We start from the raw sequence: 27,897 nt of genomic DNA on the forward strand, positions 1-27,897 counted from the left end.
TCTCATTTTTGACATTCCGTTCTTACCATATGCAGGCTGAACTCTCTATAAAAAAAGCTTCTTGGAGCAATATTGATAGGTCAAATGCAGGACTTTAGTAGCTTTAAGCTGATGGAAGAGTGGCCAAAAAGAATGAAGCTTGACATGGCTGTGAAGAGACAGAAGGGCAGAAGAGACACACAGAAGCTCAAAAAGCATCAGTGTATGGAGGAAACAGGTACTACAGGGGCCAGACAGTTGCCAAACTTGTTCAGAAAGAATTTGTACCTAAGAATTATATCAAAATAATCATCATTAAAAAAAAAAGCAGTTCTTCATTCCATGACGAAGCTGAGTTCTCCACACTTCTCAAGCACGCTTTAGATGTTCATTCATAGCCAACATCACATCCCAAACTCCGTGTGTGCCTTTACAGAGACCGACAGACAGACGGACAGATGTTTATGTAGACACCGAGTGTATTTTGACTAACCTTTATCTTTTTTTCAGGAACAGAAAAAATATTATATAATCTGTATATTTTTTTCCATGTATCAGCAGACGCATTTGATCGCTGAAACATTTCTGTTCAGAATGGCAACGGAGCTTTTAGGAATAACCTCACGTGCCCACAGAATTAACAAAGATATTCCCCAAGTATTACATCCTGGAAACACATCAAAAATGTCTATTAAAGCCAGGCAGGAAATAGTTTTCCTATACCATAAAGCCATACAGAGATGGCAGAATTTTTTCTGTTTATTTTCCACAAGAACAGAGCAAAGAGCCTTCAGAGATAAATAAAGGAAGGAGAGAAAAGAAGATAAGAAGCTCCTTATGCCCTCACATTAAAATATGTAATAGCTTTGTGGTTACTGGTAACAATTAATATAGAAGACAACTGCAAACAGACCAGAACCAGACAGCCATGACTCTAACTGTGTAGAGAGCTCTGGCTAGGGAAGTCCTGAGATGAGATACATCAGCATCTGGCAAAGAGAGCTCTACAACAAGGAGAAAAGAAAGAACATAGTAAAGTGTGGGGGTTTTATGCTACGGAACACCTCACAGTGGAAAAAAGGAAGGGCTCTCTGCACTATGAAAAGGGAAAGGATTGAACATGGATATAAAAATAGAAGGCGCGGAAGCTGGGATCAGAGCAGGTACCGAACAAAACGAATTCAGAAGGAATTGGTGCTTTTCTGGTGAAGCTGGTATGAAGTAATTCCACACTGAACCAGAGAAAGGTTCTCCTCTGAGGCGTTTTGCCAACAACAAGGTATATTTTCATGATTTTGCCGTGGTGGTTGTTCCGGCATGTCGTTGTTTTCCAAGGAAAACCTGGTTCCTCAATGAATTCCCTGGTGGCTTTAGCGTCTGCAGCCAAGCGCAGCACAGAGAGGCACCTTTCCTCACCCAGCCAGACCAGTGCTCCTCTTACTGCACCACTGGTGGTTCGATAACCCAGGGCTCAGGAGCTGAGCACAATCCTCCTGATGCAGGGGGCTATTCACTCCTACGCTCAACTGCGAGCACACCGAGTGAAGAGAAACGGGACAGAAACTTGGGTTGTTCTCCACTAGAGCCTCCAGTTTTAATGATTTTCTTCCACACGTTCATGACAAGGCGCTTTATTAACGTTGACTGCTCAGAATACGTCACCACGGCTGTGTTCCTCCTTATAAGGAGAGAAGTTGTGGTTATGGCTGGAACTGGGTGAGTAAAAACCTGATGAAGAGTACGTGGGAGACTGGCTAAATTCTTTTCTATTCCTCTATGTGTTGTTGGACTTATTTTGACACGGTAGATCTCTGTTACTGTCTTTTACGAGGGCATCCAGAGAAAACCCTGGATGTTTTCTTTGGATCATCCTTTATATTGAGGTAAATCAGCAAGGTGTGGCAGAGATGAGACTTTTTTTCCCAGGTGAACTATGTTTGTAACGACAAGAACTATAGGAGAGCAGCGGGGTGCCACCAACACTGAAAACCCCACAGGTAAAGCAAACATGACATACCTTACGAACAACAAACTCAGACGTACAATGACTATTTGCAGGAGCGCACTGATTCGGCGGCAAAGAGACAGACAGACAACGGATCTCCTTAAGAGACAGTTTTGAGGAGAAACCGGACAGATACCACACGAAACTGGATTACCTTGCTTCCTTGTATGCTGTCGCCAGGGGGGCCAGCGGGGCCAGGCAGGCCTGTCTGTCCCATAACACCCTGTAACAGTCAGTGGGGCAAAAAAAAAGAAGAATTAGGAGGTAAGCGCTATTCCTGGTAACACCGAGAAGCTCATCTCGAAGTCACTGCAGGCAAAAACCATGTCAAAGACTCTAGGTCTGATTCTTCTTTGGCTTATGGTTTCTCACCGTGGGCTTAGTAATGATCCTCAGCAAATTCCCAGGAAAGCAAAAGAACAATTAAGCTGAGAATAATTCAAGAATAAAATTTGCCTGTGACACGGTGTGACATTTCTCCCCGTTTTCCCCGCGGAGAAACCAACAGAACCCGTCTTTCTACGAGGGCTTCACGCAATCCCTCCCCACAGGGGAGGCACCACAGCAGCAACAGCCAGCGCCAGCAGATCTGCCAGGCGCGGCGGGGAGTTCTTGGGCACCACCTACATACGCCAAGGCCCCCCAGTCTCTGGGAGCACCAGTCATTCAGAGAATCGTAAGTGGGAGAAGAGAGACAAGCCAAAGCAGCACCTACTCATTCGTGTCGATAGTCGACGGCAGGTGAAGGCCCTGTGCTTCGGAGGCAGGCTAGTCTAACACTGCCAAGTGACAAAGCGAAGCACGTCCCTTTGATTACGTCAAAATTAAATGTTTGGGTTTCTTTTCTTTTTTTTTTTTCTTCTTTATTTTTAGGTGGAAAAAGGTTTTGAGATTTGACCAAGCTTCATAAACGTTTCTGTCGAGTTCAGGTTGCATTTCTGATTATCGCCTTACAAGAAATAATCACCGTGCTCCCATACAGTCAATGGACTATTCAGTGGTGTGCAAATTACCTCCACTTTGCATGTCTTGAACATTTAGGCAGAAGCGTATCAAAACTAGATCATCATTAAATAGAAATATAGAGCTCTAAATATTTAACGTCTAGGTCTTAGTGATGTTTGAAAAGTCCTCATTCTCACCTTTGTAGACAGAAAATTTGCCACAAATACTGTTCCTCTACATATTTATCAGCAGGGATTGACACAAAACGTTGTGCTAAACAGCTGATCTCAAGAACTAGATGCTACAAGCAGGTCCTCACCCGTGAATTGTTTCCCCACAGAGGCCACACTTTTCATCCCCAGAGGCTTTGAGGACGCAGCACGGTGTCACCCATTTGTGGGATGTTGACACCCAGTCCAAACTCCCTTTTTTTAAACACACAAAAGTGTGATTTACCAAGGCAAAGCCAGACATACGTCCTGAGAAAATATTCGTGCTCTGTCACTCGTTGCATTTCTGTAACAGGTGGGTAACAGCAACGTTCCTCCACTCAGATACTGGTTTATTCAAAAGAGCAGTGGAGATTTCTGCTAATCTCTGCTAAGGAAATCACAGAAAAGGCGTATCTATGTTTAACGTAAAGTGGAGAAATACACAACATTTCTCCTCATCGCCTTTGTAAAAATAACTGATGGATACACCCATAATAAGGAAATCCAGGCAACCACTGAATTCCTTTTCTTAGCAGGATGTCTTTTTGGGGTAAGAAATCACTTTAGTGGAGGGAGGCAACACCTGCCCAGATGTTGCACGCTGGCTGCTTATAGAACGAACTTTTGGTTTTCACGTTTCTTTCCTAACGGTTTTAACTAATTGGACTCAATTTCACTGAGCAAAAATTGCAAACATAAAATTCACATTTGATGTATTTTCCACCGCGAAAAAAACCTCTCGGAAACAGACTAGACAACACAGAAAAGAGATGTGCCATTTCACTAATTCATCAGCCTGATCGTTCTGTTCGATCTCCAGCTGTAACCTCCCCTAAAGTCCAGCTGCAAACGCAATTTTCATTCCAGTTCGCATTCCTTCCCGACCTGGTTGGTAGAAGCGTACGGTCCAGTCCCTGCTGGATCTCTCCCGCAGTTGCGCCACTGTAAATCAACAACCGCTGAAGATGCTCTGGTGCCCGAGAGCTCAAAGCCTGGCAGCCAGCACCACAAGAGAGCGCAAAAGCTTCAACACGGCGTCGTACCCACCTTGGGACCAACCGTTCCGATTCCCCGCGGCCCCGGCAGCCCAGGATAGCCTCTCATGCCACGGTCTCCCTGAAAATAGTCACAGAAATGTCAGTAATCTGTCCCCTAGGAACTGTTAAAACTTTCATCCACTCATGAAGCGGTCAGCCAAACTACTGAGTTTAAAAAAACATAACAAAATACCCAAACCAGCTGCTGTATAGATGGATATAAAGCCCCCGCGTTATTTAAGCTCCAGGTGAAGAACATTATTCCCCAAGCCAAGGTTGACGTGATCAAAACTGCCAACTTAGGACTTTAATCTGCAGATTTATCAGCTACAGAAGAAAAAGAAAAGCAAACTCATTGGGAAACACCACCACGTCTCCATCACGTTCTGCAGGGGCTTGCCAGGACGGACAGGGAGCTTACTGGTGGGACACAGCGGCCATCGTGCCCTTGGCTGATACCGTGTTTGCTCTGAAACTAGAGACCTTTGACTTCCAGAACTGTCAAGCTAAGGCGTTTATGAAAACCAAATGAATTTTAATAGCATTGATATAGAAGAACAAAAAGAACAGCCCTTTGTTTTCTTAAAAAGCCTTAAAGCACGTATGTTTAGCTTCATTTCTTAAGGAAATGAGGCTTAAGTGACACTCTGCCCGTCCTTCTGCTTGTCCGCGTTAGTCCTTAGTTTCCACCCAGTATATTTTCAACTCCTCAGCTGATTTCAGCCAAATCCACCAGAAATGTCCAGGCCTTGAGCACATTCATTTTCAACAGTTTTGGTGATAACTGGGGGCTGGGTAAAGGAGAGAGATTCAATTTATGCTTTTAGTGGGGGAAAAAAACTCCAACCTGGAGGGGCTCAGCCCTTAACCAGCAGCCAGAGAGAAAGCAGTGGCTGCCGGGGGGCACATGGGGAGAGCTGCAGACAAGCCCAGCGAAGGGGATGGGGTCAGGGGATGTTACTGGTAGGGGGGAGGCATGGGGACGTAAGAGGCAGCCTTGTTCTCCTCATAATTGGACAAATGAGGGAATAGGCACACGTTCAGCACACGATCACTAGAAAACTCCCATCAATTTGAAAAGAAAAGAAAGAAATCTGTAACTGATCAGTTCTAGATGTAGAAAGTTCGGAATCAGCTTTAGCAAACGTCCCTAAGCCTTTGCCTGTGCAGGCAAGCGCAAAAGAAAGAAATGTTCTGAGGAGCTATCGAGCATCCAGTGTATTAACAACAGAGCCAAGAGGAAATTGTATTTCTTGACCAAAAAAAAAAAAATCATTATAAAAACTCGCCATTGTCCTTGGTTTTGCACTCAGAAAAGCTGTAGAAATGGCTGTGCCTGCAGAGGGAGCATTCTAACTGGAGAGAGGTGCAAGCAGGAATCACAGACATCGCAGATGACACTTGAGTGAAAAGAAACAACATGGCAAACTGATTGGAAAGGAAGGAAACAAGAGCACAGAACCTTTTAGTGCCTTTACTTTCCGGGAAGAATGTGTGCAGTCATAACGGCTGCTTTTAGGTGAAACGCCCAAGGTTCAGTCTCTGGTGAGAGATCACTCCGATCGGTGTTTTCACACACGGCTACGATACTCTCCTGCTAAGTCCCAACATGGGTGCTCTATACGTAAATAGATCAGGGCCCAAACTATGCTCAGGTTTGATGGATTTGGAGAGGTGCGAACTCTGAATCCAAAGGCTAAAGCTTAGATGGAGCTTATAATGCTTCCCTTTTTGATGTAACGTTTGGCTTCGGAATTTATTTTCAATTCCTCTTTCCTCCAAAGCACTGGAGACTGGCCAGTTTCAGCCGGGACACAGGCCTGGTACATGGATGCTCGGAGCTTTGAGGTGGTGTGTCAAGCTGATTGGGTTAAACCGATGGCCGTGTTCAGCGGGGAGGAAATTTCTCCCTCAAGATTTGATCAGAGAAGGGAATTTTGTTGGTTTCATCTAGTCTGGTTTGGAAAAGGGAACTAAAAAAAACCCTAAAAAACTGTTCCTCTTCAGATGGCCTGAGGCTCTTACGTCGCACCTTCCCTGCTAAGGCAAAGAGCCAAGATATTGGCAATGCCTTCTTTTTTTCCCCCTCCAGATTCTAGCTACAAACTCTTAAAGATTACAGTCTTATGTACTTAAAGATTATAGCACTTCAGCCTGGTATATGATGCTGGGCAGTGCCCCTCTGCAGTGGGACGAACGGTAGATATTCCTGATCTTTTAAAACATGCCCAATTCCTCAATTCCTCCTGCAATGTGTTTTCTTACAATTAGCTGGAGATTGTCACATAACTAGGAAATACTGAGAGTCTAGGCAAACGCAGTCACCAAAGGAATAATCACTGGTCCGCCACGTCCCCACCAACCATAACACAACCTTAAGCTGTTTGTAGGAGAACTCTTCAGGAGCTGAAGTTGAGCAGAGCAGCCGAAGCTTTCCCTGCCCAAGCCCCGCTCCGAGGTGCCTGAGCTAGGAGGTGGATATCCAGAGAAGACTTTGCATTATAAGGTTTTTTTTTTTTAGGAGACCCTGGGCTGCTGTGGCCTGTGAAACAGCCTGGAAGCCACTGTGCTGGAAGCTGAAGGGGAGGTCACCAAACAAGTAAACGATTCCTTATGGTCCAGTATCCAATATACCTACACTCCGCTCTCAGACCAGCCCTGACCAAGAAGAGCGTAAGGGTGACTTGAAGCCATCTGCCTCTTCCTCCCACGGGTAACACATTCTTACCCAGGGTCGCTGCAGGTGAAGGATTGAATTTTAGCCTCACGTGCTTAGTTAATTCCAGATGTCTCACTGAAAAGCTCTTTTGTAAAGCTTTACAGTAATCCTCAACGTTTCCGTATTCCTTGGCTTAGAGAAAAAGTCTTTGATTTTGCTTTATGAGTTGCGAAGTGGAGCAGTTCTTTTTTCTAAGGTGTGACACTAAACTGTCCTCCAGGGAACTCATTTCAAGAAGGATTAGTACTGTTCTTTGATGAGCTCTAATTTATTTCCTGTACTGGGCCTGGAGACAAGCTTGTCGCCATCCGCGAAAGAGCGAACTAGAAGAACACGAAGGAAACGAGGACTAAAGAGCTGAGTCAAGACACCGCGAAGTACGGGATTCCAACGTCTATTCTGTACCGTTTGTTCAAGAAAACTCATCAAGTGACCTAATGGTCACCTGAAAAACAAGTCTTGGCTTCCAAATACGCACCCCTCATTGACTGTGTGGGATACTGAAACACAGAACAGGGACTGCGACACTCTCTTGAGGGAGAGCTAGTGGATATAACAGTAATTGTAAAAAGAACATAAAGAAAAGACATTGCAGCTCTACTTTCCACATTTTAGTCGAGACAGACAGGGCCCAAGCTGCAAAAGTTATTTATACTGCAACGGGATCCAGCCCAAATGTTCGTGCACTAGGGACTACGCTGGGGGTTTTAATAACCCTGCTGCCCTCCAGTTACCGAGAATGAAGCTTGCTTTATTTCTAGCGCGGGGCTCCGGCTCTTGAATGTCTGTACCCCACCTCCTAGTTGGCAACAGTGCTTTTAAATCAATTTCTTATTATATTCTGACATTATGTGCTTCTGTTTTAACGCTACAGAAAATAGGGTGCTGCCAGGACTGAATGCATCCCACATGTTCCAATTTTGTTTTCATGTGAATTTGACCTCTGGTACATAAAATTCCTATCTGGCAGTGCGCACATATGTGAGCCATTTCGGAAAGTGGGGAGAACAGAGCTCCGATTCAGCGGAGTGGAACATTCCCATATAATGATACCCAAAGGAATTTCAAATTAACCAGTGTGTAAATTTATGAGTCTCTTTTATCAAATAAGTGTTCTTTTTTATCTGCGGAGATTGTTGCTGTTCTTCTTATATTCTTTTTTTTTTTTTTTTACATGGAAGGGATGAGAAGCAGCCAGTGCACTACTTACATTTTATTGGAAAAACCAGAAGATTGGCCATTTTACGAACTAAGTTCTGGGGCAATTCTTGCAATTCGAGTGAATTGTTTTCGCTTGGGGCACCTTTGCTACCGGGAAGTTACGCTTAAGGATTCAAAACTTCGCAGAAGCAAACAGGAGCAAAAAAAAAAAAAAAAAAAAAAAAAAATCAGCAGAGATGTCGATACGCTCCGTTCCTTTTTTTCCCCCTCCGCACCAGGCAGAGAGCGGAGGCCCAGAACTGCGTCACAGATGCGGCTGTGGAGGAGGATGCACGCTTGGGTGCTGCAGTCACCTGCTGCAAACGCCGCTCACCGTTTATAGAAGGACCTTCCCCCCCCTAGGATTAACGCACCAATCTAGGCGCACCATAAAAAAAAAACCCTCCTATTTTGAATTAAAAAACCTATTTGAATTAAACCCCCACAAATTAAATTTTTATCAAGGCATTTTTAACTCTTGATTTTTTTTCTAATTTTCTGACAGAGACTGTGAGCTACGCGCTGCTCTGAGCAGCCGGGTTCGATGGGCAGTATCACACTGCGACACCATCCACCCTGTAGGTCCGCGCAAAACTTCTCACACCAAATTTGATGCGAGCATGATTTGCCCTAATTGGGCCGTGTTACTTGCAAAGACAGCTACTCTACTGGGTTCTTTGCCATACAGCTCCTCCTAGAACGAGGCACCACCTCTCCATAACCCACGGGTACGGCGCATTCCGAATCCACGCCACGACTGGTTATCACGGGTAGGAACCTCTGCTTGACAGGCAGCTTCTAACTCTCCGTGTCCATCCACCAGCAGGGCTGCGGGCCCAAGAGCAGCGAGTCTGCAGCTGATGCAATACTGCCTGGGCTGCTCCTGCGGACTGACGGCCCGCTGCAGGCAGAAGGACATGAAGAGCCCTTCCAGGTCAGAGCTGCCCCTGAAGGAAACCCGTTTCCTGCGTTGTGGGACGGCTCAGACCTCTTTTTTGGTCTGGAACCCAAAGGACAAGCACATGGGTCCACTGGGAGAGATTCATTCACCGGCACGTTTCCGATCCAGCCTCGAACACCCAGGCAGATCACCCGAGAAGACTCAGAGGTGGCACGGGCGGCTGCCGGAGCCGGACCGCACACGCTGAGGCCTCGCTCCTTCGGCTGCATCACACCCAGCTCCCGCAGCCTGCTCTATCCACCTGAAACCACCACCTTTGCATCCACGTTTTTCAGCCATCTGGTTCTTAGAACCAGGACACCTAATCCCGACAATCGCTGTGACGATGGAGGCGACTTGACGGGAAGGAGGAAGGTACTTTTAACCTCCCTGACAACTCCGATCCGCGCCGAAATTGTCAGAAAACACATGAGAACGGTGGTAACGATTTATCAGTTTGCCTTTGCCCAAACTTTGGCTGGCTTCTTTATAGATAATGAGTTAGGAAAAGAGTTTTCTATCACTAGATATTCCATTACACTCTTTCCTGTTGTAATTAAATACTATTCAATTATAAGAGCCTCGCTCTTGGCCACAGCGATTTCGCTTTTGCTCGAGGAATTTCAGATTGAAGTAATGGGCCTATTGCCAAATATATTATGGACTGGTAATGTTCAACTAACACAACACAGGTGATATTCCTCCACCAAAGGACACTACCAATAAACCTCCCTTACTAGGGCTTCAGCCCAGACCCGGAGGGATGGCAATACTCCTTATGCTGGTCACGGGTGGAGAAGAGACTGACGAGTCAGGATTTCACGCCTTTATAAAGGAATGAGAACAACTCCTTTCAACTGGCAATGATTTACACCACTTAGAGCTGAAAGTGAAAACTCCAAGTACTACAATAGCTAATCTATGATTCAATTAGCTATGTTATGACAAGACTTACAGTGGTTTAAGAATAACTGTGACAAAAAGACTAGATCCAGTGTTCTCCACTGCAAAAACTGGATATATTTTCCTTCACTTTACAGCTTTTACCTCCTCCCCTCTAATGCATTTTACGACACCATATTGTACTTCCATCATTCATGTCCTGGGTTGGAACTTTCCTAATAATTACACAGCTGAAGAATTGCTTGTCCCAGCAGCTACATGAATTCATGATTATAAGAACAAAAGGGACTCGTGAGTCACTCTTTGATCTCTCACATAAGCCAGGCACTGTGATTTTCCTAAGTGCACTTCTGTGTACCTTGTATGTTTGTGGTACTTTTCAGAAACACAACCACAAAAAGTTGATTTTAAAAAATTCCAGCTGTGAGAACTTTCACTGCAATTATTCCAGAGGTTTCCTTTCACTTAAAAAAAGTAATAATTCTTTTTATTTCCATACTGGATTTCACTCCAATGTCTTTATATTAAACTCCAATGTTCCCACTGAAGTTCCGATTTGTATGTCTGGGGTTTGTAATCTTTCAACCACGGCATCACAGTGGGACATCACCTTCTCTGATTACCTGACATGACCTCCCAAATTCCTTCTCTTTGGGAAACACTACTTTCCAGAATTATGCATTTAGGAAGCGAGGGGGAATTCCAAACATAACGATGCCCAGACATTCTGTAGTCCTAAATTACCTTTTTACCAATATCTGCCTTAATAATTTCATACAATATTCTAGGGTTCTAATGAAATGTTCTTCTGTAGTACCAACAAAAAGTCTTATAAGACTGTATTGTATCAAGTCTATAACCTCTATTTGGAAAAGATGCAATCTCATATAAAAAAAAAAAAATCTAATTAGTCGTCTGATTTTCTGTAAGTCTATATTGAATAACATAATTGAAATTACTTTTAGTTCTTCAGTAGTTTGTGTCATTGGCCAGACCTTGCGCTACTTTATGTGACAGGTCCTGCACCGGTAAGCGACAACAGGAGCGCAAAGCCAGGTTTGCCAGATCCCTTTGTCAGGCCTTTCTAAGGTCAGGTCATTCTAAGGGTGAATGTCCTTCAGTTTTTCCTTTATTGCGGTTATGTTTTTAAGAGGTTATTGTTGTTGTTTATTTTAAATGGGAATTCTCATGTTCTGGGAACTGAAGTTGAAAGTTCCTTCTGTTTGGGAAAAAACTTGTTTGGGCAATATTTATTTTGCTTTCTCCTGCAACAGGCCGCCGGTTTCCTATCTCGCATATGTAACGAGGAAATCATCAATAAAACCACTCTGCGGGATATTTTAAAGCAATTTCTTGTATAATTTCAGTCTTAAGTCTCTTTTTTTCCAACTTTTTCTAACAGAGTAGTTACAATGCAATGTTTTAGGTTAATTACATGCTGTTAGAACTTCATAACACTTTAGCTATTCTGTGTTTTATGAAAAAATCTTGTGTTTCAGTGTTGTGTTTCTCACCCTTTATCAGTTTTGGTTTGGTTTGGGTTTTTTTTGCTGCTGAGTTTTGCCTCTAAACTAATATTAATTTTAGATGGAGGTTTATAGTCTTCTCCCAGGAATCCACTTCTAGGAACTTAAAAAACATCTCACCGGTTCCACATAACCAATATTTCCCCTGACTCATCTGGGGCCTCGTCCCTTGCACTTCTGCAGGAGAAAGGAAGTGCCTAATTATTAGGCAATGCTCTGCCTGCGTTGGATTCTGACTTCCACATGGAAACTCCAGCGTCTAGAAACATCCTGGGTCTCTGGATGTATGGAAAACCTGCAGATTTGCATCAGTCTGTGAATGGAGAACTGGCTTGTGTCTATCATGGCAGAAAGTCTACCACAAGCTCTTCTTCTAACTGAAACGGGAAGCGGGAGGTGAGATCGCAGCATTTCATCGTGTATACGCCATTCTAACCTCACGCATTTTTTGGAAGATGTTGGTCTACCTTGTCTACGAGCCAGATGCACGTACTGCCATTGTACAAGTACCTTTGGTCCAGCATCTCCCACGCCTTTTGGGCCTGCTGGTCCTGGGGGGCCTGCTGGTCCTGGAGGTCCCTGAAGGAATAAAGCACGTTAGTAGTTGTCCTAAAGGAAGAGCACTTCAACAAAGAAGAGAATTTCAGCAATAGTTACTAAACTCTTTGGGGTTGCTGCATTTTGTCAAATTCTTCACCTTTCCGATGCGTACTGAGCAACAGTCAACCTCAGTCCCAGGTGGAAACCAGAAAAGACTACCAGAGCGGTGGAAAAAAAGTCCAGCTCTTGGCTTCAGAACATCGGAGGTGTTCTCAGCAGGTGTTATTAGAGATCTTGAACAAAGAACAGTAAAGAAAAGGGTGGGAGGGAAGGAAGGACGGAAGGAAGGAAGGATGGAGGGAAAGAAGGAAGGAAAATAATTCAAAGCAGTGATTATATTAAACATGCACGAGCAGTCATGAAGATTTTTATGGAATTACACGGTATCCCTTTCACGATGCTGAAATGAGAACAGTTTATATCTGGTTCCGGTTGCCTGTAGAACTGGCACTGTACCAAGGACAGGAAAGGACTTCAAAATATACATGAAAAAATTAAATTAGCTAAAGAATGAAAGAGAAGATTAATGGCACTTAGTTAAGTAACTAAACATTGAGTTATCACGCAGTGATTCAGTAGAACAGAGAGTACAGAATTAACATTCTACTTACGGCTTCACCTTTGTGGCCGTCGCCTTTTGCTCCAGGGGGTCCAGGAGGTCCAGGGAGCCCCCGGTGACCCTAAATACAAAACAGTAAGTCAGGCATCGGGCAGTAACCGGATCATCACGATGTAACAAATATTAACAAATACGTAAGGAAACTATTCAATATCCTTTTGGAAATACAGACTAGCCATTACAAGCTCTTGCAATTTGTTCAGAAATTTTTGTGCTTTTTTATTGCCGCTTCGGTTGACCAAATTAAGATTTCAGAACAGGAGTTCTCATGAGGAAATTATTAATGTCTAGATTTGTAGTTGCAGAGACATATTTGGAATATTGACTTTATCTTTAGCCAATAGAAAGTTAATTATTTTTTTAAAAAGTTAAACTTTTATGACTTTGGGGATAAGTCCTGACATTCAAACAAAGAATTCAACAATACTGAAACATAACACGTCAGCCTGAAGTTATCTTATGTTGCACATTTTGTGCTCCCATTGAAGCGAACGTTGGTTTTCCTACAGTAAAGCAAACCTGCATTCTACAAGGGAAAGAAGTGAAAGAAAGGAATACCACTGGTTATAAGAAATACACAATTTCTCTTAGTTTAGCCTAAAATGCTCTGTTATCAGGAGACAATCACTCCTTCTGTTGACTCTTCTGCCGACTCCCACTAAAGATTTCTGCATGTGCAAAACATCAATGCTTCCTTTCACGGCCAGAAGAGAAGCAAAGAGCAATCTTCTCCTCTTCCCTCATTCCAGTGACCGTTTTCCTGGCATTTAATGAGAAAATGAACTGAGCTTGCAATAGACTGCTCTTCCCAGAACCCAGAAGGAAAACACATTGCTTTGAGGCATCCCTCAAGGCAGGCTGGCAGCCTGCACTGTGGGTGTTCACACGGCAGCACCGCCAAGGGGAAATCCTTACTGCTGCTTAGGGCCCCGCTCCTAAGCGCGGCAGGGACACGGCCAGCCAGGGAGAAGTGTACACCCTTCACTCAGCCCCACAGAACCGAGAGAGGGAAATGGACTCTCCTGTAGAGTGTTGGAGGGTCAGTTGTCAACACACACAGAGATAACCCATCCTGAAGAATAATGACATACAAATAGGAAATATTTCCCGGGCTATTCCAGCAAAAATAAATAGCCAGAAAAAAGAAACTACAAATGACTGAAACCTGCTGTTTCATCAGTGCATTGGGCCTGGAAATTTCCACAGTAGCATAATGCGTCAAGAAACCACGAATGGAGTCGTGACAGCAGCTCGGATCTCAGCGGCTGGACTGAACACAGTGTCCACAACTGGAGAACAAACCAGCTCATATTCTAGTTAGATATCCAACCAACCAAACCAGGCTTCAGGGCCAAATTTCCTGCCCCGTGAACATCTCCACCATAGCCACAAGCAGTCAGGTCTTCTTAACCGATTTAGCCCCGTCAAGGAAAAATGAAAGAGCAGCTTTGGCTGTCCTAAAGATACACATCACAGGTTTAGGTTAGGAGGTAAGTGAACGAAGAAAGACAAGGCGGACTCAACGTTCTGGTTAAGATGAAACCCCAAAACCACTTTAAAATGGAATTTGGGATAGGGATGCAAGCACACCTCATTGTACACGGGAGGTCACTCCTGTATAAATTGCCCCCATTCCCCAGTCCAAAGCGATAGTTTCACTGGAAGACTTGAAACACACCAGATTCAAACTGCATCAGCCCTGGAAGATGTTTCTTCATGTTTCCTAAATTAAATTTTCAAATTTCAGTCCTGCGTAAATTTAACCAGCGAGTGTGCTTCCAGTTCATAAATAGCTTTATAGTGGAAAGCCAGTTTTACCTCTTCCTCATTCTTAATATCCATAGTTCTTAAATTGTGGGCAAAATGAGAAATGTTTCAGAAATGTTTAATAACATTTTTCTGCTACAAGAAAGGAAACCACGGATCATGAGTTCATCTCTATTTTTACTTCTAATTCCACTACAGTAAAAAACGGCCAAACAGATGTTTTCATTTAATCTTAGCAGACTGTTGTAAATACCAAATACACGTTAACACAGTCTTTTCTGTAAGAGCTGGGATTTTCTCAGGTGGCTGGTTTTGCCATTAGTAACACAGCTATAAATCTACTTGAGTAAATCCATGACCAAATCTGCTATAGGAAACAGTTCTCTAGTCCAGATCAGTCATACTGTGCTTAACAGCTGCATCGAAAATACACAAGAGATCGTCCAGGAGCAACCCTGTGATGACTGCATCCCACAGCGTGTGGGGTCTGGAAAAGACAGTCACAGGGACTCACTGTAAGTCAGCGCGCTGGCCACAAGGCCAGTGCCACCGCTGTCACAGATGGCAGGCTGCATTAACCCATCTACTTTGCCAACCTTTCCAGGGCAGGTTTTAAAGTAATTTTCTGGAGCAGGAATAGAGACAGTTGCTTCTACACTCTTTCAAAGGAAAACAAAACAAAACAAAACAAAAAACCCCCCCAAAGCCTCCAAACCAGAATATAACCATAAACGTTGTGTCCATGGTCATTGCTAAGAAAAAAAACCCCACAACGGCCATAACGAAAACCTAAATGATAAAGTACATGACTGGACAACTAAGTCATGTTCACCACTTCTTTTTACAAGAGTGAAGTAGCATTCTGGGTTACAGACAAAGCAAATAAATCTAGAGGTTTTGAAAATTCAAAAATACAAGCTACTGAGTGCGGGTGGATCAATGTGCTACCCAGCATCCTCTGGTCGGTGTACTGGTAGAAGCCTGGCAAGCCAGGAGGGAAGCATTGTTGGTATTCCTAAGATGTTACCACGCAAAAGTTATCGCATTAAGTTGCTTTATCTTGAACTACATCGTGTTAAGTACACATAACCTAATTGTTCTCTGAAATCAGAGTGAATCAATCATATTGCCAAGAAGTGAAACAGCGGAATTGAGTGGAACATGGTAAATCTGACCAAATAAAAAAAAAAGGTTTACTAAGAAGGTCCCTGATTTCCAGTCTGGAAAGGAGATCACAGGAATGGTACCTTTCCCAAGCACTGAAGGAAGTCTTCCTGAACTATTCCCTTATCACAAGTGGCAGAAGGCTTAGAGAAAGCTTCAACCTAGCTCACGACTGTCCGACGTTCAAGATGCTGTCACAAAAACGCGTTAGAGGGGAGGAGGGGAAAGCTGCAAAGCCAAAGGAGGTGTAACCAGGTTTTGCAGTAGAGGACGCGGGATCTGTTCTAGGGGCTTCACTTTTCAGTTTGCTCCTGAATCACACAGGAAGGTGAGCGGCACCGCTGTCTAACGATGCCGCAGCGTTCTGGTTGGTTCAACGAAAGGCAGCTCCGAGGAGCGGAGGAAAAACTCTTGTGGGAAAAGAAGGGAAGATTGGCGAGGAGGATTGTAAACACGTTCAAGTGACTTGCAGCTGGGGTGGTGAAAACCACATATACCATCCTCACCGCTGGTCACTCCTGCGTGCTTGCCCCTAGAACATCCGTGGTTAGACAGACACAGGCCCGTGATGGACGCGGAGGCACCTCACCGAACACGCGGGCGACTCCTGCCCTGCTGTGGGGAAAGGTCGAAGCCCGGCGGACAACTACGCCTGCGAAATCCCTGCCACAACAGAGGAAAAGCAGGGGGTGGGGGTCAGCTTTTTGGGCTGGAGCAAGGACCGAGCTCCGCGGTGCCTGTGTCCCCGCTGACGTGCCTCTGGCCGGGTGCTGCCGCGGAGATCCCCCGGATCGCGAGGGAACGAGAATAAATTTACTCTTTGCCTTTCATCTCTGGTTTTGTGTTTGTTCCTGCGACCTGCCCGCGCCGCCCCACACAACCCTACTTAAGGGTTTGAGTAACTTGGTGATAAAATATCAGACAAAATTCCGTGCTGATAACTGTAATGCATTATGCAAGGAGAAAAAAAGTCACAACTTTATGTACCCAACAGTCACCCTGAACTACTACTGCCACTTAAGAAACAGGAGAGAGAGAACCGTTCTTTGAAAAGGCCACTCAGCAGTGATAAGAAAAAAAATCATAAATTTCATCCCATGCAAATGAATCTATATCCTTTTCCTCTAACTTTTTTCCCACCGGCAAGAGGATGGCCCTTGGTCTTCGAGCAGCCCTCTGTCAACTCACGGGTACTACAGAGGAGATGGTTTTCAGTCTCTCCCTTTTGCAAAGACTGCGATCTCTGTGTCGCCACTGAATCCTCAGTTTTAGCTCTGGTCTTTCACTTGCGTCTTGATCTTGCCAGTTAACCACTAAAGGCTCGAACAGAGAGCACAGCAATCCTGCTACAGACTACTGTACTCCGTTCTTGGTGCTGGAGTTAAAAAAGGAAGGGGTGTAACCACGTCAATCCTACTCTGTAACCTATATGCAAATAAGTACTTCCAAAAGATCTATTTTTTCAATTCTCTATTTTGGGCCTTATGTTTTTGAACGTGCAAGGTTGGTAATACTGAAGCATCACTGTTAAAAGAACTCTATAAACCTCAAAATAACTTAAAATACCCCTCAGTTTATACTCATAAAAAGCATATTGCCCATACAGAGTCATAAAAGACCACATGAGATAACGAAAGGTGGAGCTGAATTTGAAGAGCTGCCCTCCTAAGGAAGTCTTCCTGAGGGAAGTTTGCAGGGTGAGGTACACTGGACTAGTTATTTAATCTATTTTGTGTTTATTCCTTGAAAACCTAGTTTATTTTTAAAAACAAACTTAACCTGGAACGACGGAAAAGTTGAAGAAACAGTCACTTTCCTGAAAAAGTTTCAAGCAGTTTCAACATTTTCATTAGAGTTTTGCATACGTCTCATGTTTCTTTATTTTCTGTCTTTTTGTCTACAAACTCCTACCGTTGCTCCCATTATTGAATCTCCAGGAATTCCATCATCTCCCGGTGGCCCACTGGGCCCTGGATCCCCCTATCCAAAAAAGAACAAATCCAAAACCATATTAATCATTTTTAGTTTCAATTTCCGAAGTTTTACAGAAAAGAACAAGCGTTCAACTCTTTCTGACAGTGACAGTTATTGAGCTGGGCGGTGTGAAAGCAGTATTTCTGGAGGAAGCTTTTACGACTTTGATTCTGACCTCTCATCCTTTTGCTTCCCCACAACCGTGTCAAAGGGTTTGTTCTGCCCTGACGAACAAATTGATGGCTTTAGTTTTCCACTGAAGGTTGAATACCACAATTCACTGATTTCAGAGGCCGGATTCACCGGTGGCTTCTGCCCGCTTTTGCCCCCACGAGCAAGGCTGCACCACCTGGCTTCTGCCAGAGCACGGAGAGAACAGCAAAGGAATTCAAAGACAAGCGCGGTCACAGAGTACGTTTAGAAAGATGCAATGGAGCGGCACTTCAAAACTGCAAGCTCCACAGTCTGAAGTCCCAGGAAGAAACTTGAGTTTTTCCTCAAATATTACCCAGCACAACAGTTTGGAACTATCAGCGCTGCCAGTGGCTTTCCTGGAAAGCAAGCAATCAGGCTTAGAATTCAAGTTCTCCGTGTTATCCCTTCACAGAGCAAAATTTGGCTCCTTCTAGTGTCTAATCTGTGGCAACCGATGTTTCACTTTACAATAAGGATCTTAAAAAGAAAATGTCAATTTTCAGCGAAACTTTCGCGATTTTTAAACACCAGTGAGAAGGACAGGCAGTATTTCAGGAAACATTCGCCAGGGAAAGCAGACCAAGTGTTCTAGCAAAACCACCGAGCAGCTGTAACCATGAGAAAGGGATATGAGAAAACCCAGCTATCTAATGTCACTGTCTCCGTATTAGTAACAGCATAATGGTTATCAAGGGAAATAAAACCCTAGTCCCCAAACGTGGGTGTAGCTTAAAATAAACAAATTCCCAGTGGACATGACCAAGGGTTGTCCAGGAGTCAAGACCTCCAGCGATCACCCGTTACGACGTCAAAGACTTAGAGATGTTCTAAAAAGACCTAAGACCATGGTAACTCCCAGCTTTGAGAAACACACAGATTCCCTGCGTTCGGAATTTAGAACGTCTGGCTTCACTACTGCAGACACCAGAACCCAATTACTGGTAATCGTTGTACTTTCCACAGGGGAGAGATAAAACGGACCGTTGTAGTTCGTGACTACAGTTGTCAACTGTCAGAAATACAGCAAATATTCATTTAAACAAAGAAAGTATTATTGTTATTAGTTGTAAAACCAGCAACTATTTTATTCTTAAAATAAAAAGGGGGTGGTAGTGAATTTTCAAATGTTTTTTTTTAAAACCTTCAAGGTTAGCTTTACTGTTGCTGAATTCGCTTCCTTTTAGCAGGACAAGTCCCACCCACTTCAGGTACATTTTCCCCACGGAGAAAACGAGGTGGATGTAGCTGTAGCTCTCTCGTACATGACACCTCATTTAAAGTAGCACCTACAGGCCAGCCATCCACTCAGAAGTGACATACAAATCTCAAAAAAAATCATCTAGTTCAGCATATAACTCCCTAGAACTACACGGTCCTGCAAGGATTTACTGCCACATTCAGGAAACTTTTAGTCTAAGAAACTAGTAAATTTGAAAAGAAAAAAAAAGCAACTAATTTCACAGGAGGGGCCAAAACACAACAGAAATGTAACAAGGATTTTTTTTTTTTTTAAAAAAAAAGAAATGGCTTCAGGATAAGTTCAGATCCTGTTGAAGGGCCCCCAAACACTCTCTGTTAATTTTTAGTACTTTTCAGTCCTTATTTCTAAAATTCAGTCACTACAATGAGGAAGTTTAACTTCTTTAAGTTTTATCCTTTTAATTTTGACAGAAATGTGCACTAGAAATTTTCCAGTCTCCAGCCTCCAGCGAACACACATCAGACACTCACCTTTGGTCCAGCAGGTCCCCGAATAGATGACCCAGCGACACCGGGCGGTCCTCTCTCTCCTGGTTCACCCTGTTACACAACGGTACCATCCAGATTTTAACGGACAGTTTAATTTTCTCCACAAGTAGCAAAAAGCTTTTTCAACACTTTATATTCTAGAAATATCTACAATACAGATCCATCTACAAAATAGACACTATTTGGGAAAAAACACAAACCAACTTATTGTTCTTGTGAAAGCTGGTCCCAATTTCATGTTGTAAATAACTATGGGTTGAACTGTGTATTTGATTTTTTGAACTTTAATTATTTTTTGTGTGTCCAGCTTACAAAGCCAATGGAATAACCAGAACACTTCTGGTTTATGCATTATACAATACACAACGCCTGTATTATTTCAATTTCCTTATCATTCAGAGCGACACTTGCCAAATATTGTAAAAGAAAGTTCATGTTTCAAAGTAAAAATTCGTGAAATGCCTATGGTTAGCATCTCTTGGACAACTTTAATGTAGCTTCTCAGTGCTCATGCATAATTGTACCGTCTGCAGTTATAGGTTTTCCCACCCTTTTCCTCCGCGGGACTTTTGTGTCATTCAGGACAGAGGATGGAAATATTTCTGCTTTTCCTTTGATCTGTTCAGTGCCCAAGCATCAGATGCTTGAGAAATTTGTACACTACCTAAATTCCATAGACTCTTGTAAAAGTTACCCTGGAGGAACAGGCTTACTTTCGGTCCAGCTGGCCCTTGTGATCCTTTAGAACCAATCAGTCCTTGGGATCCTTTTTCTCCGGGGTCACCCTGGCAAAAACAAACCAATTTTTTTCAATCACAGCAAAGATCCCTCCACAACTGGGAGACACACCAATAACCACGACGACAACGATGCCCATCTTTAGGAAGGCGCATTTAGATGCTCCGCTCCAGCTGAAATCCCACGCGGTTCCAGCGTCTGCCCCAAACGTCCCAGATTTCCCCAGGTGGGAGATAAAAGCTGTCTGTCCACTGATACATCTTCCCAGGCTTTGAATTTCCGATTGAGGTATCTCACTAGTCACCTCATTTCTCTCAGCTCCTTCTCTCCCTTATCAGCACAGTGAGATAATTTGCCTCCCCCTAACTTTAATGAAAACGCTGTACTGAGGTTTCAGGAAATCTCCACCGCCCAGTTAACTTCAGGGTCTATGTTTACAGTCCAAATTTGCTGCACTTGTTCAGGCCAAGGAACACGTCACCCTCCCTTAAAACCTTTTAAATCATCATTTAAAATATCGTTGCTACTTAATGACTAATAACAAATGAAAAACCAGCCCAGAATCTGAACTCTTATAAATAAATCCTTCTCCAGTTTGTAGTGTTCTCCAGTGTGCGTGTCAAGCCATACCTTTTGGCCTACATTTCCTTTGCCAGGGGGTCCTTCTGGGCCTCTTGGACCTTGGTCTCCCTTTTCCCCCTAACAGAGATTAGACAGTTAATTAATTTTCATGTAGCTAATTTTATTGCACCAACAGACTTAGGAGAAATAATGCTGGCATAAACACTTTCCTCAAAAATGTCAGTAAATACCTGGTTAATTTCTTTTCCTGCAAAAAATAACGTATTCTGTCCTCTTAAACCCTTTCCACCCTCCTGCATTCACATTCCTTATTTTCACAGCCATTTCTAATTGTCCCATTTGCAGTCGCATCATTCTTTTGTAGGAAGAATTGCGTGCATATACCCGTATGAGGAAGAGGAATGTTCACAAAGTTACCAGAAAAGGTCTTGTTGACCAATTCTAAGAAAAACAACTTTCAAGAAACAGTAATTTTAGGCAACTCCGTAGCCAAAGGCCACTCCAGGCTGCAAATATTCGCCAGAATCGTTACTTCAAATAATTCATAAATAATCCACATAAAACATTCTATTCGGGCACATTACCTACAAAGTATTTATGCATAATATAAATCAGATTAGTATATCAGAACGCCCGTAGGTAATTCAGAAAGTGAAAAGTAGATTAAAATGAAGTTTAAAGATCCTGATTTGAGCTGTTGATGGAAGTGGCATTACAGATCCTGCTGCTGATAGGCGCCAAGCCTGGAGCTCAGCCTGCATAGCCTGCAGCTTCAAATATCTGCAAATAACTGCCATAACATCACCAGGTATCACCTGCTGCTCGCTGCAGGCATTGAGCTGTTCTTTGCACTGTCCTGAGTGCCCAAGGCAGCTGCTCACTACCTGTATTTTCACGTATCACAAACCACGACAGTGAAGGTGACAGCACCCAGCTGATCACCAGAAGAAAGGCAATATGCAAGAGAAAAAAACCAACCCAGCATTCCCAAACAGAAAAGCCACCTGTAACTTCAACCCAACATTAACTCTTAATCCTGATGCGTCACTTCTGACACACTGGGATCTTCATTTCTGAGCACTTACATAGCCGGCAATCTCTAATGTTTAACAAATAATTAAGGGGCAACGGAAGCGCTATGTATTTTTCCACAGTGGGAGGCTGACTGCCTCGGGCAGCAGCTTGTTAAACTGGTATTTGCACTGACTGCCCTCGGATGAAAGAAAAAGCGAAGCCTCACTCCTAATAAGTGTTTATTACAGGTATTCAGGTATTTTCTGATCAAAGACCCGCGGTCAGAAAAATGCTGATTTGCTTAGTCTGAATCATGGTCAGTTCCTCGATCCTACACGCCGGCCAGCTCCGACCCTCATTTAAGAGCTGCGCAGCAACACAGTTTGGAGGCACCTGGATTCTCAGCAGCAGTTCAAGAGTCAGCCAAAGCCCTGAGTTTTGCTCACTCAGCAGCTCTTTATTTGGGAAGAGTAAAATTAACAGCCTCCGTTTAACTTACTCTAAATCGACTAATTGGGGCACTCTTCTTCGCACTCCTCTAAATTCCTTTCCACCGTTTTGAATTCAGGCTGCTTCTTCCCAGAGTTTCTCTTTAAAATTTCAGATTTTCCCTTGGAAACCAGCAGCCCTGGTTCCAGCTGTCTGGGACGTTTCTGCACCAGGCTGACAGGTTTCGGCCACAGCTCAAGCACCCCGCCAGATGCCCTAAGTCACGTCAGTTTGAGCACGACTTCCTGGCGTCAGGAAAAATCCGAACAGGCTGCAAGGAACAGGCTGAAGACACAAGTTACCTGTTCTCCAAGGAGATCGTGACATTTAGCAGTAGTCACTAGGCCACAAAAGGCAGGGCAGGTACATCCGTTGCCAAATCAGATGGTAGCCACTGTTGTTGGAAACATCCCAACCAGCCTTGTCCCTTTTCCCTGGCAAAAGTATTGGCACATGCCCTCCTCCGGGATGAACCCCTCGCCGCTGCATACTGCAAGTAATGGCTCATTCTCTTGTCTACACCTTTCACATGAGGTAAAATGTATTTCCTTACCTTTTTCCCTGACTCCCCACGACCTCCCTGCACTCCTCTCTCTCCCGGGAGTCCTGAGAGACCTGTATCTCCCTTCAAGAAGAATAAATAATTATATCTGCATACTTCAATGAATTCTTTATTCTGTCGAATGGATCTAACAGCGTGTTAAAATATTAATTAATCATATACAACATTTTTGCTCAAATAAAGACTGTTATTCCCAGTAAGTTAAATATTCCAAAGAGCTAGTAATTTTTTCTACTCATACTATCTAAAATAAGTATTTTAAAATTTTTTCCAAGCTCCCCGCCCTCTTCTTCAATCTTGGTTTTGTATTAAACAAGTTTACACTTATTCAGTGAGTAAAAAACTTGATTGAACGATGTTTGACATTCTGTGCACAAGAACGATACGATACGAAAATTTACTTGCAAAGTTAAACAGCTGGGACTTAAGGCATGGTCAGCCAGAACCACCTCAACGGGGCTGCTGACTGGTGACTAACACCTCGCTGGCTGTACGAACGGGTCTAGGCATTGCTTTCAAGGCTTGCCACAAAGAGTTGAACCTACCCATAGGAACCAGTGCTGCCAAGCGCTTCTCCCATGATCCTGGGAAAAATCACCAGGAGCAAGATGTCTGTGTCATCTTACCCTGGATTTTGGAAGCCTTACTAAATCCTTAAGGACATGGTACACGCCCTTCAAAACGGCAGCTGAAGTCAAAGCCTCGGGTGTTTAACGGCTCTTCGAACAGGCAGGCAGTATGGCCACTGCTGTCCCCCGCCCCCGACTGGGTTTTTCCCAAACCATCGCAGAGGAACAGAGGCAGTAACGTTTCTAACAGGCCTTGGAGCTGCCTCACCAGCTGAGAAAAGATGGGGGGAAAACTCTGTGTCCAGTTACGGCTGGTTTTCGGAGAGAGGGTGGGAGCTCTAGGGAAGCACTTTGAGTTTAAAAGCTAAAACTGCGCAGTTAAGTGAGTATCTGTCACTAAGATTCCTTCTTGCCTTGGTCATAGCCGATTTATACCAAAAAAAATCTTCTACTTAGTTTATCAGCAACTAGTGAAAGAATTAGAAGACCCTGCAAGGAGCAGTTAAAAATAAAAATAGGCTCACTTTGAGTCCTCGTACGCCAATTCCTGGAAGTCCTGGTTCTCCTTTTTGTCCAGGTTCACCTGGTTGACCCTAGTTACAAAAAGTCTTTTGTTTAACAGAGGAACACAGTTCAGCTTCATTCATTCCTTGCACTGTTTCACCAACTGCTTTACACACAGAAGTGGACTTGGTGACCCTTAGGGATCCCTTTCAACTCGAGATACTCTGTGACTCTGTGACTCCAAGTAGTCAAGTTCTCAGCCAAGCAACTTTCAAGTTGGAAAATTCTGTTCTTTAAACACCCCAGTAACTTGTAGGGCTGCATCTATTTTATTTGACCTTGCAGTGAGCAGAAAGTCTAAGTGACTCATTCCAACCTCCTCCTTTTTTGTTTTAATACATTTTATTTTTTACTTTATACCACTATAGCAAAAAGTCTTTGGTCATTGAATTAAAAGTGTGTCAAAATCAAGGAAAATCAGAACATCTGTTTAAGAGAAAGTTTTACCCCCACGAATCTTCCTTCCAGTAGTTCCAAAAGCAGTTAAAGAAAAAGGAATTCCATTTTTCAATTTTGCTTTCTAAAACACTTTTTCACACTAGGAAAACTGTCCCCACACACAACGTGTTTCACAGCTACCTATTTTTCCCTACATTAATATTAAACATCGCTGCCGTAACCGCTACTTACATGCCAAAGTAATGCCCAGAAGAAAATAACTGCATTTCTCCCTTGTAGCTTTTGCTGCAGTGACTAACACCTTCCTTTCATAACTCAAGGTGATTACAAAGCACACTTCTGCTGTGTTCGTTCCACTTGCTCTCCTCAGTATTTCAGCAACTCCCTTTTTCCCCTCTTACGGTGCTCGCCTGACGCCGTGTCGCTGGACAGCAGGAATTGTTTACCCCACCTCCCTGGTCTCTTCCTACTTTCCCTCCCTCTGTGGTGCAGTGTCAGCTGCTAAATACACTTAAGCTCTTTCTCCTCTCCTAGTGTTTGTGTCTTTGGTTTTGGTCCTTTCTCGTGACGACCACGGAAGGCTGAAGGCGTGGTAGGGCTCGCCCGAAGCCTCAAAACCGCCGCTGGTTTACAGCTAAGTTTGGTAAAACGCTTGCCTTGAACACAACGCATACGTGGCACCAAACTCGTTTGATACAAACGCGTCCGAAGAGATTTTAGTTATCAATTTGTGTTCATTTAGAACCTGAAATCCACATTCACCAAGGTTCAGGGCTGACGCTAAGCCGTACGCTCCGCTTGGGGAACACCTCGACGACATGGGTGGGTTTCCCTCAAAGGCTCAGAAGTGAACTGTTACCTCCAATGAAGAGTTACTTTGCACCTCATCAAACGCACTCTTGAAAAGCCCAGCAAAGATGACGTTGTTCGGTGTTTCTTGCTGGCGCTACTTTTGAAAAACAACGTCCGAATCATTACCTTTGGACCTGGCAGACCAAAACCTTTAGATCCTTTTGCCCCAGGGTTTCCTTGCGGACCTTGTATTCCCTACGAAGCAAAATAAATGAGTTAATGGCGTTACACTTCCACTTCTGAAATTCACCACGTGCCCATCTTTCAGTTAATAATAATTTTAGCTTTAAAATATTTCAGTTAATAATAATTTTAGCTTTAAAATATTTCAGTTAATAAATATTTTATCTTTAAAAGAAAATAGTCCTCAGAACTAGTTCCGAGATCTTAATTTTATTTTTCCTTTGTCACTATCCTGCGGATGTCACTGACGTATTCAAGTGTAATGACAATTACCGTTTAGGGAGAAAAGAAGTGAGAAGTGTCTCAGCATCTGCATCCAAGTCCTGATTCATTGGGATAGCATGTTGGAAGCATGAACTCTTATTCTCTTTCCAAAAAAATCTTTCGGGATGTTTCAGTTTTTCTCTATCCCACTGTCAAAAGCCTGTGTTCAAGCTTCAAAGGGCTTGAAATTCAGAAGTGCTGGGTTCTCACCTTGTGAAACTCTCATCTATAGTATGTCCTCAGCCAAGAAATGCATCTGATTTCTCTCCTACGCAAATTATTACGCGGATTAGACTAAATTTCTGTTTGCTTGATTCTAGGACCATTGCAATCCCTTGGAATCATTTCTGTCGACAAGCTTTGCCTAAAGACTAGTTTGATAGTTTTTAAAATGAAAACGTCACAGAGAGATTTTTAATGCCTTCACATCAAAATCGGCGCTCTGATTAAACAAACACTACATTATCACGCGTCCAAACCGCAGACGTACCTGCTGTCCCGGATTGCCTATTCCTGGTGGTCCGGCTGGGCCCTGCGGTCCGACCTGGCCTTGTTCACCCTAGAGGAAAGGTGTTCCCAAGAGGTAAATGGCAATAGTCCGTCCTAGCCGAGCAACATATTTAAACTGAACACAGAGCAACAGCCCCCAGTCTGTGTTATCTTGAAGTTTGCTGCTTCTATTTGGGTTAAATGTGTCTGGAGTACCTGAAAGTCTGCCTACGGCAATTGATCTAACAAAAATAATACCCCTTCCTGCCTACAAACTCTATCTCATTTATAGCATTGGATGGTCCCAGCTCTAACTTTACTATTAGAAGGATCCGTAGCTCATCTTTACACACTGAGATTAATTGTAGAGATTTTCTTGTACGGAAACACACACAGTTTCTTGCACAACACTCAGAAGAAAAACTTGCACGTGTAAACAGAGCAGCTAGAGAGTATTTTTGAAAAACCTCTGCCACGTGGTGTTGTGATGGTATTGTACAGCACTTGGGGAGGGAATAGAGGACTTAGGGCAGAGGGAATTACGGGAGTAGAGGAATATGGGGAGGTCATGTGGGTTTTGGAAGTGGCACAGCCCCACGAAGACCCGCGAAGACCCACGAGCCTGCTCAGGCTCAGCGACTTGTAGAGGTGAGCGCAGCGTAGAGAGCTGCACGGAACGGCGTAGCACGGCTCCTCGGATTCCAGGCAAAACACACCTTAGTACTGTTGTGATATTGGGAGAATACCTCACCATTCCGTTAACTACAGCTAACTATGGATACAATTAGCAAAATACTCTGTGCCTCACCTTGTCACCTTTGATCTGTTGACCCGGCGGTCCAGGAGGACCAGCTACACCTTCAGAGCCCTTTTCGCCCTAGAAATATGTGACAGTTTTGCAACTTTGTAAAGAACACCATCCTAGACGAGCTGGTCATCCCAATGCGGATAACGAGGAAAAAAAAGTTTTCCTTCACAAACAAACCAGAAAAATAGTCAATGGAATTATCAGTTACATTTCACAAAGTGCTCAATCTGCATTCATTGCGTTGTTGACCCCAGGACTTCAAAAGGAGGAAATGCAATACTAGGAAGGAGGAAGATACATTTTGAAAATGTGATAATATCTTCATTAGTCAGAGAGAGCAGCTCAGAGCCTGGGGCAAGGACACCACTAACATCTTTTCCATGAAAGGAAGAAAAATCTTCTTTGCCGAGTAGTTCAAGGCTCTAGAGAATCTTGAGGAAGCTAAAAAAGAGGGATACATTTTGATGGGAAGCCCAGTCGTGATTCAATCGCAAATATTTGCTTGTTTGTACTTTTTAAAAAAAGGAATGTTCACATCTATTAACCCAGCAAGTGCCCTTAATGAGGTAACTGTCCATGGAGACTCATACAACCCATCTTGTAGTTTCCCAAAATGGTAAGACAGAATGAAAACAGCTCCTGAGTGTTTTCTTCCAATACAGAACATAAATAGCTAAGTAGTCTTTCAGGAGACAATTTATCTCATTAATGCCACCAAAATAAAGTATCTTATTAAACACAGAAATAAGAGAATCATTAACTTACTACTGCTAGAGGGACTGTATACTTTTTTTGTAATTATCTTGATAGAGTTTCCGAACTTGGAGGGATATTCAGAGAGCACAGTGAT

The 27,897-nt window shown here is 43.5% G+C and overlaps 1 protein-coding gene across 1 annotated transcript in view; it reads right to left on the minus strand.

Annotated features, from left to right (window-relative positions):
* COL28A1 (collagen type XXVIII alpha 1 chain) overlaps window positions 1-27,897 on the minus strand; it is a 69,921-nt gene that overhangs the window by 10,484 nt on the left and 31,540 nt on the right. Inside the window, exons 17-28 of the mRNA XM_086468139.1 lie at window positions 25,430-25,498; window positions 24,013-24,081; window positions 19,517-19,585; window positions 18,006-18,141; window positions 17,528-17,596; window positions 16,206-16,279; window positions 16,123-16,148; window positions 15,375-15,433; window positions 12,678-12,746; window positions 11,977-12,045; window positions 4,189-4,257; window positions 2,139-2,207 (exon numbers count right to left, since the gene is read on the minus strand). Coding sequence (XP_086324265.1) covers window positions 2,139-2,207; window positions 4,189-4,257; window positions 11,977-12,045; window positions 12,678-12,746; window positions 15,375-15,433; window positions 16,123-16,148; window positions 16,206-16,279; window positions 17,528-17,596; window positions 18,006-18,141; window positions 19,517-19,585; window positions 24,013-24,081; window positions 25,430-25,498 — 847 coding nt within the window. The remainder of the gene's footprint in view (window positions 1-2,138; window positions 2,208-4,188; window positions 4,258-11,976; window positions 12,046-12,677; window positions 12,747-15,374; window positions 15,434-16,122; window positions 16,149-16,205; window positions 16,280-17,527; window positions 17,597-18,005; window positions 18,142-19,516; window positions 19,586-24,012; window positions 24,082-25,429; window positions 25,499-27,897) is intronic.

Source organism: Leptosomus discolor, chromosome 7 (genome assembly GCF_034619465.1).
Source record: "Leptosomus discolor isolate bLepDis1 chromosome 7, bLepDis1.hap2, whole genome shotgun sequence".
In the NCBI taxonomy this organism is placed as follows: Eukaryota; Metazoa; Chordata; class Aves; order Leptosomiformes; family Leptosomidae; genus Leptosomus; species Leptosomus discolor.